This window comes from Corythoichthys intestinalis, chromosome 20 (assembly GCF_030265065.1).
Source record: "Corythoichthys intestinalis isolate RoL2023-P3 chromosome 20, ASM3026506v1, whole genome shotgun sequence".
In the NCBI taxonomy this organism is placed as follows: Eukaryota; Metazoa; Chordata; class Actinopteri; order Syngnathiformes; family Syngnathidae; genus Corythoichthys; species Corythoichthys intestinalis.
Window position 1 is genome coordinate 12,303,762 of NC_080414.1, and position 13,234 is coordinate 12,316,995.

The following is a 13,234-nucleotide window of genomic DNA, read 5'->3' on the forward strand; positions in this document are numbered from 1 at the left end:
ACAACTATAGGAACATAGTTTGGAGTTCTTAAATTTGTTTGGCTACTGTATTAACTAAAGATGTCCCAATCGATCGGCATCCCGATCGGCATCCCGATGGATCGGGTCCGATCACGTCATTTTCAAAGTATCGGAATCGGCAAAAAAATATCGGACATACCTTTTTTAATATATATATATATATATATATATATATATATATATTAAGGCTGTCAAAATTATCGCGTTAACGCGCGGTAATTAATTTTTTTCATTAATCACGTTAAAATATTTGACGCAATTAACGCACATGTCCCGCTCAGACAGTATTCTGCCTTTTGGTAAGTTTTACAGCAAGGTTTTTTGTGCTGTCTAACAGCGAACTCTTGTGGTCGCTTTGCGACATGGTTTATTGCTTTCTTTCCAGTACAATATGGCTGCACGACGTCTCGGGCTGACGCCTACGTTGTAATGTTGTGCTTATATGATCCTTGGACAAGATTTGTCCGTAAGTATGGTTGTTGTAAAGAATGTACATATTATGTTAGTAAGCGAAATGTTCTGTTTTTTGTATGAGACGCTTTTTGTTTATGTTTAGTGAACCTGTATAGCGTGCTAAGCTAACGTTGTTGCTAATGCAATGCTTGTGTACTTTTTTTTGTAGTTTCACTACGGTCTAAAGAGGACAGTGGTTTGAGACTATTTAATAAATAAATCAGATGAAAAAGGAAGAAGTCTGATTATTAAGGCGTCGTTCACTAGCTGTCTAGCTTTGGAAAAAGTAGACGCTTCGGAGTGAGGACAGCATAGACAGATTTAAATGACAGTAGAGTGAAATGCCCACTACAGTCCTTATGTACCGTATGTTGAATGTATATATCCATCTTGTGTCTTATCTTTCCATTCCAACAAATTATTTTACAGAATATATATATAATTTACAGAAAAATATGGCATATTTTATAGATGGTTTGAATTGCGATTAATTGCGATTAATTACGATTAATTAATTTTTAAGCTGTAATTAACTCGATTAAAAATGTTAATCGTTTGACAGCCCTAATATATATATAAATATATATATATATATATATATATATATATATATATATATATATAATTAAATCGTTTTCTAATTGTATTTAACGTTACAGACAAAATGTCTTACACTTATCCAGAGTCTTTCGTTTTGGCTTAAAGTAGGGCTGTCAAAATTATCGTGTCAACGGCGGTGATAACATTAAAATATTTAACGCAATTAACGCATGCGCTGCACTACCCACTCACGCATTGTCGCGTTCAATCTATAATGGCACCGTATTACGTATACATAGACCTAAAAGGCAACGTAAAATGAGTAGAGAGAACGTTGGCAGCCTTTGTAGCCTTTTTTAATTGGCTAAAGCCTTAAAATCCCTCACTCAACGATTAAAAATATCATGGGAAGCAATGTGGGGAAGAAAGGTAGCTGTTGATCTTTTTCTTAACACCCTATTTTATTTCCCAACGCCGAGAAGATATATCAATTGGCACCATTACGCACAATCATGGTTGCACTTCCCATCATGCATTTGGGCAGAAGTTAAATGGCTGCAGTGTCATTTACTGAAAGCTCATAAAAATCCACTAGAGGGCAACATTTAGTCACAATATACAGAGTCACATTTATCCTTTAAGAATTATAAGTCTTTCTATCCGTGCATCCCTCTCACAGAAAGAATGTTAATACTGTAAATGCCATCTTGAGGATTTTTTTGTCATATTAAACAAATACAGTACTTATGTACTGTATGTTGAATGTATATATTCGTCCGAGTTTTATTCATTTTTTTCTTAATGCATTGCCAAAATGTATATGATCGGGAAAAATTATCGGGAATGATTGGAATTGAATCGGGAGGCAAAAAAAAGCAATCGGATCGGGAAATATCGGGATCGGCAGATACTCAAACTAAAACGATCGGGATCGGCTCGGGAGCAAAAAAACATGATTATTTTAGCAGTCGATTAATTGATGAACTAGTTAGTTCGAATAATCAAGTAATCGGATACAGAACATAAACCTTTTTTAAAATACCTGAACGGAGCCTCAAAAGGTATTAAAAAAAAAAAAGATCTATGTACAACAAAAGAAAAATTGACTAACATATAGCAAAAGTACGCTAGCTTAAATGCTATATAATACTAACTTTTTTTTTTTTTTTTACAATGCTCTTAACAAATGGCTCAGTCACATATTCCCACAAAAATGTCTAAATATACAATTAAACTAAATTACGAATGCATTGAAAAAAACGAGCTCAAAAAAAAAAACCTAGCTTATGTTGATCTTAACAGGGAGCAGCGCCACTTGAATCAAACGAATAATCGAAGCAGCAAAATTTAATTTGAATCTTTTTTCTAATCGAATACTCGAGTTAATCGATTAATCGTTGCAGCACTAGTACGATGCATCGATAATCGTGATAATCGCGATAACTGCGATAACCGTCAATACTAGAAGCGTGCCAAATTTACGACTCTTAGATTATTCGCGATTCGGCCATGGAAGATTCGAGAACGATTCACAATCATCCAAATTCCGATTACTGAATTATATCAGGTAAAGCGGAAGTAAAACACAGTCAGCGCGTTCTTTGGGATGCAATGAGGAACGGACCGAGAGTAAATATCATGTTCAACTCATGCCGCTAGATTAAAAAAAACAAAAAAAACAATCATACCGGACTCTGGCCGACAGCGGCTACAAACAACGCCCAGTTGCTAGTTGCTACAAACATACGGCTACAGTAGATATCATATACAGTGCTGCTCGAAAGTTTGTGAACCCCACAGCGATGGTCAGATTTTTTGTAAAAAAAAACTAAAATAAACTTATTAAATGTTAAGTTATACCCAAATCCACAATACTGACATTCCAAATAATGGACTGAAACAAAAGAAATAGTTATATTGTCATTCTTTATTTAACAAAAGTGGTTGATTTAAGAAAAACTCAGATATCATGTGTGCAAAAGTATGTGAACCCCTTCAGTTAATAGGATATTGCGCCTCCTTTTGCAGAGATTACCTCAACCAAACGGTTTCTGTAGTGACTAATCAGCCTCTCACATCTACTTTGGGGGATTTTTGCCCATTCTTCCTTGCAGAACGCAGTCAGTTGAGAGAGGTTTGATGGGCGTCTGGCATGAACTGCTCGCTTCAGGTCCCGCCACAGCATTTCAATGGGATTTAGGTCAGGACTTTGACTGGGCCAGTCCAGAACACGAATCTTCTTCTTTTTCAGCCATTCCTCGGTTGTATTGCTAGAATGCTTTGGATCATTATCATGTTGCATGATCCACCTTCTGCCAAGCTTTAACTTCAAAACAGATGGCGTCAGGTTATGTTCTAGGATTTGACAATATTCCTCAGAATTCATGATTCCCTGGACTATGTGGAGTTGTCCAGGTCCTGAGGATGAAAAGCAAGCCCAGATCTTGACATTCCCACCTCCATGCTTCACTGTTGGGAGAAGGTTCTTTTGGTGGTATGCAGTGTTGACTTTTCGCCAGACATGGCGGTTTTGGTTGTGACCAAACAGTTCAATTTTGCACCTACATCAGTTGATGAAAACTCTTTTTAATTTAGTCTCGACAACACAACTGTTAAAAAAACAAAAAAAAACTACTGAATTGATTGATTAGGAAATCAGGTTGAAATAATAGAAAATTCCAAAATGTTGAGGGGGTTCACAAACTTTTGAGCAGCACTGTATATGTAGAACTAGATTCCAAATAACAGACGATGGCGGTGTTAGAACATCTATTATTGAACAGAGATGCGAAATGACAGACTTGCCGGCGTTAGTGAACAGCCGCCATCTTAAAGCAGTAGACTTCTCGAGAAGGCTCTGTTGTAGTGAACCTAATTAACTTTTTAGCTAAAATACTCCTAAATCGGCAAAATCTTGTCTTGAATCTATCTTTAAATGATGAAACAGTTTTAAAACTTTGACATGTCAAAAGTAGACAGAAGGGAAATTATGGAATAACGGGAGCAATTTTAACAACTGTAACGGTTGATTCACAACATTAAATTAACTGAATGTAGTTTAAAGCTACTGATACAGAATGGGGACTGGAGTATTTTATTTACTGTTATTTTTGTATATTTGTTTACTGTTATATGTTAACTTGAAACTAAAATAGTAGTTTGGTTTAGCCTGACAGGATTTGTGAACAAATTTGGAACTAATGTACAAAACATTAAAAAAAAAAAAAAAAAAAAAAAAAAAAAAAAAAAAAAAAGGAGGGTGGTGCATCAATAATCGTTTTATAATTGAATCGGAGCCTCTGAATCGTAATCGAATCGTTAGGTGCCCAAAGATTCCCAGCTGTAGTCAATACCGTGATCATCGTTCAATAATTGAATCGAAGCACCCTGAATCGTAATCGAATCGAATCGTGGGGTGCCTAAGATGGCACACCCCTAGTAGTATTCATTCCAAATTTCAGAATTCACTTCTTTTTTCAAGGCTACAACATAAAATGTAGAAAAAGTAAAGCGCTGTGACTGCTGCTATGTAACTGCAGGTCAGGTTTAGCTAGCAACCAGCTAACGAATCAGAAAACGCGCCCCGAAACAGTCGAATAACGATCCACGTGAAATAATTCAACGCAGACAGAAATGCTAATTCCCTAGTAAATGTTTCGGGAAGATTGCGCGACGCTCCGGTAAATATTGCATGCTTGACTCGCGGCGGCGCGGCCGGCGTCGTGTTTCGCTACAACATCCAAGTCCCCAGAAGGAAAAAAAAAAACACAAACATGTTAAATATAGCTGCAAGATGCATACACAGAGGGAGGGAGGGAGCAAACAGAATGGAAGATGATGTCTCGCACACACACTAGTTGAATAGGCACTTTATTGAAATCCATTTCAGATGTAGCTTATCTGGAGCGGCTACTGGGCCTCTTAACGCAGCCTTTCAAGGCGGCTGACGTCACGCTTTTTCCATCTTGCGACGGTGGCGCTCTCGCTTTCAGACCACTTCAAACGCCGCAGCCCGCAGCTGATAGTCGTCGCCGTTGTCGCGCGAGCGAAAAGAAACGCTGACGCTCGCCAGAAAAAGCACCGCCGCCCCGTCAAAATGGCCTCGCGCGCTTTTCAAAAAGGTGCGATCGCTGGCTTTTGTGCCGAGCAAACGCTTTATCTGGGAGACACTTGACAGCCTCGGTTGGGGGAAAAATGCCGACAAAGGAACGCTTGTGTCCCGCGACAATTGACGAGGAGGTACAGTAAACACTGTGTGCGGGGAGGCGGAATCCTTACCTGAGTGAAAAGACTGACAGGAAGTAGATAAATGGCAAATAAGCGATGTAAAAATTATGTCAAAAGAGAGCAAGTGACACATGATTTAAAGCTAAACCACTCCTGTTGTTAAAATGTCTGACACTCTTGCTGACACTTTTTTTGGGGATCGAACGTTTTGCCAACATTGCCAAACGCGTGAACTCCATTTATGTTGCAACAGAATTCGTTTATCCATGTACATGTATGTGCTTCCAAGCCGCAAGTATTTGGCTGAAGTGGCTTTAATAAAGTGCCTGTGACACGAAAAAGCATGTTTATTTCATAATACACGCGGTATTTTATGCTCCTGAATGAAATGGACCAATTGGATGTGTGATGAAGCGATCGATATATTTTAGGGCTCGCAAACGATTAAAATTTTTAATCGATTTTTCTGTAAATTATTGTTGGAATGGAAAGATAAGACACATACATTCAACATACGGTAGATAAGTACTGTATTAGTTTATTATAACAATAAATCAACCAGATGGCATTAACATTATTAACATTCTCTTAAAGCGATCCATGGATAGAAAGACTTGTAGTTCTTAAAAGATAAATGTTAGTACAAGTTATAGAAATTTTATATTAAAACCTGTCTTCGTTTTATAAAAATTTGTAAAATTTTCAATCAAAAAATAAACTAATAGCTCGCCATTGTTGATGTCAATTAGTTGGACCCAAGCGCCAGCAGAGGGCGCCAAACACCAAAAAACGAGTAACAAGCGGACATTACTCTGATGTCATTTTAATCTGTTTGAGCGGGGCATGTGCGTTAATTGCGTCAAATATTTTAACGTGATTAATTAAGAAAATTAATTTTTTTTTAAATTAAAAATTAAAATTAATTTTGACAGCCCTAATATATTCATTCAATTTTTTTAATCCCTCGCTACGAAAATGACAGACTTCCGGCTTCGGTCTTGCATTGAGGACGAGGGTGCTGTGACGTGTAAGGGACAAGGAGTACTTTTCACTTTACAGCTGTACTGTTGTAAGAGAAGGACTAAAGATTCAGCTGATTTTGCGGATTAATTCGTTTGTTTTTCGCATCACGCCAGCCAAACGGTTGCAGAAAAATCTTGCTGTACGAGGGAGAGGCGTGTGCGCCTTTTTGGGGTTTCAAAATGTTCCCTTTCACCGGTGGATATTGGCCAAAACAAGCCCTACTACTGTGGGACCATTAGACTTACGAGAAAGTGAGTAAACATTGTGTTTTGTATTATGGCAAATACTGGGATAATTTTAACATGTAGGTGGCTTGCATTTTGTGGCTGACAAGCTCCTTGTCCCCCTCGGCCAACGACCGGCGGCTTGTCGCACATGCCCCCACCGGGAGATCACTATACTTGGCTTATTGCCCTGTTCATGTCCCCGGTGTTCTGTCAAATTTTCCAACCGATCAGAAATGGCAACTTTGTGTTAAAAATAGCCGCGAATACAGCGATTAAAAAGTAAACACTACAAACTTTCTTTAAATAAAGGACTACTTATGTTTGATCATGTATGGGCATGTAAAAATCACTCCTCATACACATATTGTCATGTTAGCTGCATAACAACTGCAGCCGCCCTCTTATGAGTCTCTAGCTGTTTACGACTTCGCCGTGTAGTAAAGCATTATTTTGCCATATTCGTGTTAACCATTTGGCAGCTACACGCTCCTCCGACGTCGGCCGGTTTGTCCGGCGGACATTGTTCAGCTGCTTCCCTGCAAACGAGCCCTCAGCAGGGGAACGACGAGCTCTAACTCGTTGGCCGCCGGGCGGGTCACCGATCGGCAAAGACAGTCGACAACCCAGTCGTCATGTGAAATGATCCGGGCTAATTACAGTGGGGAGAACAAGTATTTGATACACTGCCAACTTTGCTGGTTTTAGCGTATTTGTTAAGACCCGCAACCCGATTCAACAGCAACGAACGGCCGGACCGCACGGTCAGAGCGCCGGCGGAAGGATGCCAGGTGCTGGACAACCGAGCAGAACGACCGGGACCACCAGTGCAGCGGAAGATGCAGTTGAGTCAGTGCTGCTCGCCGAGCAGACCCCGTAGAGACTCAAAAAAATCCATCTATATGAGACAGGCGGCGATGAGGGAAAAGTTTACTCGGCTGTCGTGGCCACAACAGTGTCAATGTCTCAGTTATGTGTAAATAAATTGTTAATTTGCTATCAAAAGCTGTATTTGTCTTGTTGTTTATGTTATTTTGTAAAAAAAAAAAAAAAAAAAAAAAAAAAAACATTATTCAGATGTTTGGGATGTAACTAAAGCAAAAAAAAACTGTGTTAAAGTCAAAGTTATGTTTGAAATGTATGCTTTCAGAAAAAGCTCAATTTCTCTGTTTTTTCATCAGAAATTGGAAAATTGCTCAAACTAAGCTATTTTCTTATGCTGATTTCTAAAGAATGGAAAAAGATATTAACTTACTGCTGAAAGAAGAGAATCTAATCTTTCTTTTGGTGGGTTCCATGTTGATATAGGAATAGAACAGAATTTTCTGTGGGCCTTGCAAAATCAGTCAAAATCCAGTAAAACGGCCAGGAGGTCCGGTGAAAATGGCTGGGAGTGAATGAGTTAAGATATGTAATAATTAGGGTTGTTCCGATGTTTTTTTGCTCCCGATCCGATCCCGATCGTTTTAGTTTGAGTATCTGCCGATCCCGATATTTCCTGATCCGATTCCTTTTTTTTTTTTTTTTTTTGCTCCCGATTCAATTCCAATCATTCCCAATAATTTTTCCCGATCATATATATTTTGGCAATGCATTAAGAAAAAAATGGATAAAACTCGGACGAATATATACATTCAACATACAGTACATAAGTACAAAATCCTCAAGATGGCATTTACATTATTAACATTCATTCTGTGAGAGGGATCCACGGATAGAAAGATTTGTGACTTTGTATATTGTGACTAAATATTGCCATCAAGTGTATTTGTTGAGCTTTCAGTAAATGATACTACAGCCATTCAACCCAAATGCAAGATGGGAAATGGAACCATGACTGTGCATAGTGCTACCAATTGATATATCTTCTCTGCGTTGGGAAATAAAAGTGTTAAGACAAAGATCAATTGCTACCTTTCTTCCCCACATTGCTTCCCATGATATTTCTAATCGTTGGGAGAAGGATTGTAAGGCTTTAGCCTACTAATAAAAGGCTTTAAAGGCTGCCAAAAGTCATTCTACTCATTTTACACTGCCTTTTATCTCTCTATATAGGTAAAACGGCGCCATTACAGATTGAGTGCGATTCTGGATGAGTGTAACATATTATGTCTGTAACGTTAAATACAATTAGAAAACGATTTAATTAAAAAATAAATATATATATTAAAAAAAGGCATGGCCGATATTTTTTTGCCGATTCCTATACTTTGAAAATGACGGGATCGGACCCGATCGATCGGGACATCTCTAGTAATAATGAATGAATGTTCATTAGACCCCCTTACAGTCAAAAATGGATCGGACATCTACCGCTGTCAATGGCAGAAGGAGTTAATAAGGAAAATGCAGAAACTGGTGACCTGAGTACTGATACTTTTGCGATCAAAGATCGCATCCGGATACAACATCAGTGCCAATTATTTCATGCTGTTTTTGATACTTTCAAGAATCTTAAACACAACACTACAAGTAGACTCATCCTGACCGTTAAATGTCCCTCATGGTGGTCCGGAAAGTGAATGAAGAGATACTCTGTAGCCACTAGCTGCATTATGGAATCCCCCAGGAACTCCATCCGTTGGTTATGGCCCCTGTAACAAGAAGATCAGAAAACACATGGCTTCAATATCCTTCACAGTTAGAAACAACAAATGTGACTAATTGGGTGGTCCTGTTGGCAAAACTGAGGCTTCTTGTGGAAAAACTTCGTCAAACTTTGAACGCAAGTCCTCAGTAAGCGCAGTGAGGTGCTTACAGAAAGTCCATGAAAGCAGCAGGCAAGCGAGAAGAAGTTTCTACTTTTTAACAATTCCGGAAAAGAAGATGTCTGCTAGCGCACCCTGCTAGTGTACTGACCATCCATTAAACACAATGATGGATCAGCATTGGAGATGGAAGGGAGCTTCTGACTGGGGAAGCAAGGTGAGGGTGAGAGAACAGGACGTGGAGGAAGAAGAAAAGGCTGACATCAGAAAGTAGAACAACCACTGGGTGAAGAATGTGAATCATCTTTATTGGCCAAGAATATTGGAAATAACACAAGGAATTTTATTTTTTAGTTTTAAACTGCCCAAGGAGCTTAAAATAGGCAGTCGGAGGACGAGGCTAAGTGAACTTCACTAAAATAAAACAAAAACTCCTGAAGTAATTGTAAATCCTATAACTTTAATTGGTGTCACAAAGTATTGTAGTGGCCCAAAAACTATGCTGAAGAAGTTTGAGGAGCTTCATTTCAGACAAAAGTAGTTTTTTATAGGAAAATCATGGTGACAAGGAAGCATGTCCAAATGATTTCAGGAGCAAGTTTTTGGTAATTTAGGTAGCAATGAACAATGTTGAGGAGTGATGAGGAGGTTAATTTCAAGACAAAAGTAGTATTTTGAAGCTAAATCGTGGCATTACGTGTGTTGATTTATTTTGACAAAGGTAGGGCTGTGTTCCTCTTTTCAAAGTTTTGTTGTTCATTATCCCACTATTTGGATATTTGTGCCTTAGCTTGACAAGAGACAGCAATTAAACGTGAACAGGTGTCAATTAGGGGTGTGACAATATATCAGAAAGGAGATATATCAGAAAACATTGTAGCCCATAAGGTTATCAATATACTCCCACCAAGAACTGATATTTCGCTTTAAAAAGGTGTCACTTTTTAAAACAACAACAACAACAGGTTGCTACATAAAATCCTCCATTAGAATAGTGTCTACGTTAGCTTACTGGCTTCCATTATCAGAGACATCCAATAAATTTTGACTGGAATAGACATCTAGCACTGTCAATGGCATGGAAACCCGAGCATTCAAAGCCAGTCTTTTTTGGGCTTTTAATGATTACTTCCTGATGATTTTGAGTCACTTACTATTCATCTGGTGATGTTCTTGAGTCACTTCCTTTTCAGTAACCCAAAAGCAACAGGAAGTGACCTGTAAATGCTCCAAAATCAAGTGGAAGTGACCCGTAAATGCCCCAAAAGGAAAAGTGAAACAAAATCAAAATCAGGAAATGGCGTGAAATGCCCCAAAATAAACTCATTGCCTGGCATTGGCTGCCACTGACCCATTTAGACTGGGATGGGCGAATGAACATTCATTCTTCTAAACCATTTGCAGCCAGGCTATCCAATTTTCGGGGCATTTACAGGTGACTTTCTGTTCATTTTAGGGCATTTACAGGTCCAGGGTTACTACAGTTATCAGCAAATCTCATTTAATGCTTTTCAATGCCACTGTTTGATGCAACTTCAGTTCCAGTGAGAACATAAGGCTCAGGAAGGCCATGCATGGAGGACAGTTAGGAGGAACATTAGCAGCCGATGGGTATAACCTTCAGCCCTAAAATTGAAATCCAGAGTAGCTACTGGTACATAGGAGCTATTCCTGGGAAGCAATACTGAGAAGCATAAATATGAATTAAATTAAATTAGAATTTTATGAATTTTAAGTGGTAGGGATTGCAGCTAATGTGTTCATCCGTCATTCCTCCCACTTAAAACTGATTTGACGTCTACTAGTGATTAATTCACAACAGAAGGATGTAAATACCTTGTTTTTCTGTTTATTAGTTGTATTGGAAAATGGTTTCCTGACCGATGTATCAACAATTGTTGTATCGCCATATCGTGACATCATTGTTCCCACCTCTAGTGTCAATCATATATAAATCACGCCTGTCATTTAATCTGAGCTCCATTTAGAAATACAGTGGTACCTCTACATACGATCGCTTCGACACACAAACTTTTCGACATCCGACGTAAAATTTGACTCGCCATTTGTTTCTACATCCGACGACATGCTCGAAATACGACGACAATGGCAGCACCGCAGACGAATGCACTGCGGATTTTCTTGTGTGACAAATCAACACTGGTTTCAGAAAAGGTTGGTACAGGTGGTGAAACAAGGAAAAAGTTGACGCTTACCTTCTAAATGAAGATGCAAATGACAGAAAAATATGAGCGTAGGGTGGGCATCCGTGAAATGGCTCAACAATACATCTCCACGGTCCTCCTCCGACCATCGTTCGCCAGTCTTTATAAGTTAAGCTGACAATTCTTATTGTGGTAACATCTCCAGAGAAATCGCCAACTTCGCCACGTTTTTATCATTTATTTCACAACTTATTCAAAACAAAAACACCTTCTGTCTGCCGCAATTGACAGTGTTCTCAAGAAAACATTCAAAGTGAAAGTGAAACTCAAGCTCACCGGTCTGTCTCTTGCACGTCAGCCCCGCGGTGCGTTCAGGGTCAGCAAAAAACGTCCGCCACATTAGAACCCGATTCGTTACATTAATACAGGAATTATTATCATTATTATTATTATTATTCCGATTTTGATTTATAATTTATTTGTTTTGCCATGTGTAATTGCCATTTGTAATAGTACCAGCAGTATTTTTTAAGGATTTAGTGAAGGTTTTTGGGCTGTGGAACGAATTAATGGAATTATAATGTATTTCTATGGGAAAATCCTGCTCGACATACGACCAGTGTTGTTAATCTTACTGAAAAAAAGTAATTCATTATAGTTACAAATTACTTCTCCCAAAAAGTAATTGCGTTACTAACTCAATTACCTGAATGTAAGAGTAATCAGTTACTTGGCAAAGTAATTGGTGATAATTACTTTTTTTTTTTTTCCCTCAAAAAAAAAAAAAAAAAAAAAAAAAAAAACATTGGCCACACTATGTGAAGTTTTTTGTGGAGGTTTTTGGTACAATTGGCCCGAGCCCAATTCTTTATCCTAATTTACCCTTTACCCTGAATCAACTGTTAAAAGTTGTTAAAATTGCTCCCATTATTGCATTAGTTCCCTTCTCTCTACTTTCGACATATGAAAGTTTTAAAACTGTTTCATCATTTAAAGATAGATTCAAGTCAAGATTTTGCCGATTTAGAAGTATTTCAGATAAAAAGTTACTTAGGTTCGCGAGGAAGGTTCTCTACAACAGAGCCGTCCTAAAAAGCCTACTGCTTTAAGATGGCGGCTGTCATTTTGCATCTAGTTATATTTATATACAGTACATGTGATATCTACCATGTCTACCATATCTACCATAACATGCGGGCGTAGTTTGTCCGGCTATCGGCTACAACATGTATTATTGGAGCTACCTAGCATCGCGTTTGCTCGGCGTCACAACTTTCTTGCCTCCTCCCCGCTCCTGCTCTGCTCTGTCGTCTCGGTGAGTCCGTCTCCCTCAGACTTTTCGACCAATATAGTAACGTATAGTAACGCATCCCTTTCCGTCCTCAGTAACGGTAACGGCGTTTCCAAGATGAGAAAAGTAATTAATTAGATTACCCACTACTGAATAAAATAACGCCGTTAGTAACGCCGTTATATTGTAACGCCGTTATTAACAACACTGCATACGACCATTTCGACTTACAAACAAGGTCCTGGAACGGATTAACTTCGTATGTAGAGGTACCACTGTAATTTAATCCCCGGAAAAATGAGTTTTTCTCCGTTTACCTCGGGAAAAAAAATTACAAAAAAAAAAAAAAAAAGTGTGACACCTACTGCCCTTTCATTCGGCATTCATATGAATAATTGTACCGACGTTTTTTTCCCTCATCAAATCTGACAACAAATACTTGAGCTCCCATTCACTTGCCACGTCTTTAATTAAGTCTGATAGTCCATTATTATTTATAAAAAATACACTGCCTGTCGACATTTTTCCTCGGGGCCACCTGATTTTTTTTTTTAATTAAAAACAGCTCAAAATGATTTATTT

General features: G+C 38.4%; 1 protein-coding gene across 1 annotated transcript in view; it reads right to left on the reverse strand.

The window, feature by feature from the left end:
• Positions 1–13,234, reverse strand: part of drosha (drosha ribonuclease III) — a 502,261-nt gene that overhangs the window by 48,260 nt on the left and 440,767 nt on the right. Inside the window, exon 30 of the mRNA XM_057823946.1 lies at positions 8,977–9,082. Coding sequence (XP_057679929.1) covers positions 8,977–9,082 — 106 coding nt within the window. The remainder of the gene's footprint in view (positions 1–8,976; positions 9,083–13,234) is intronic.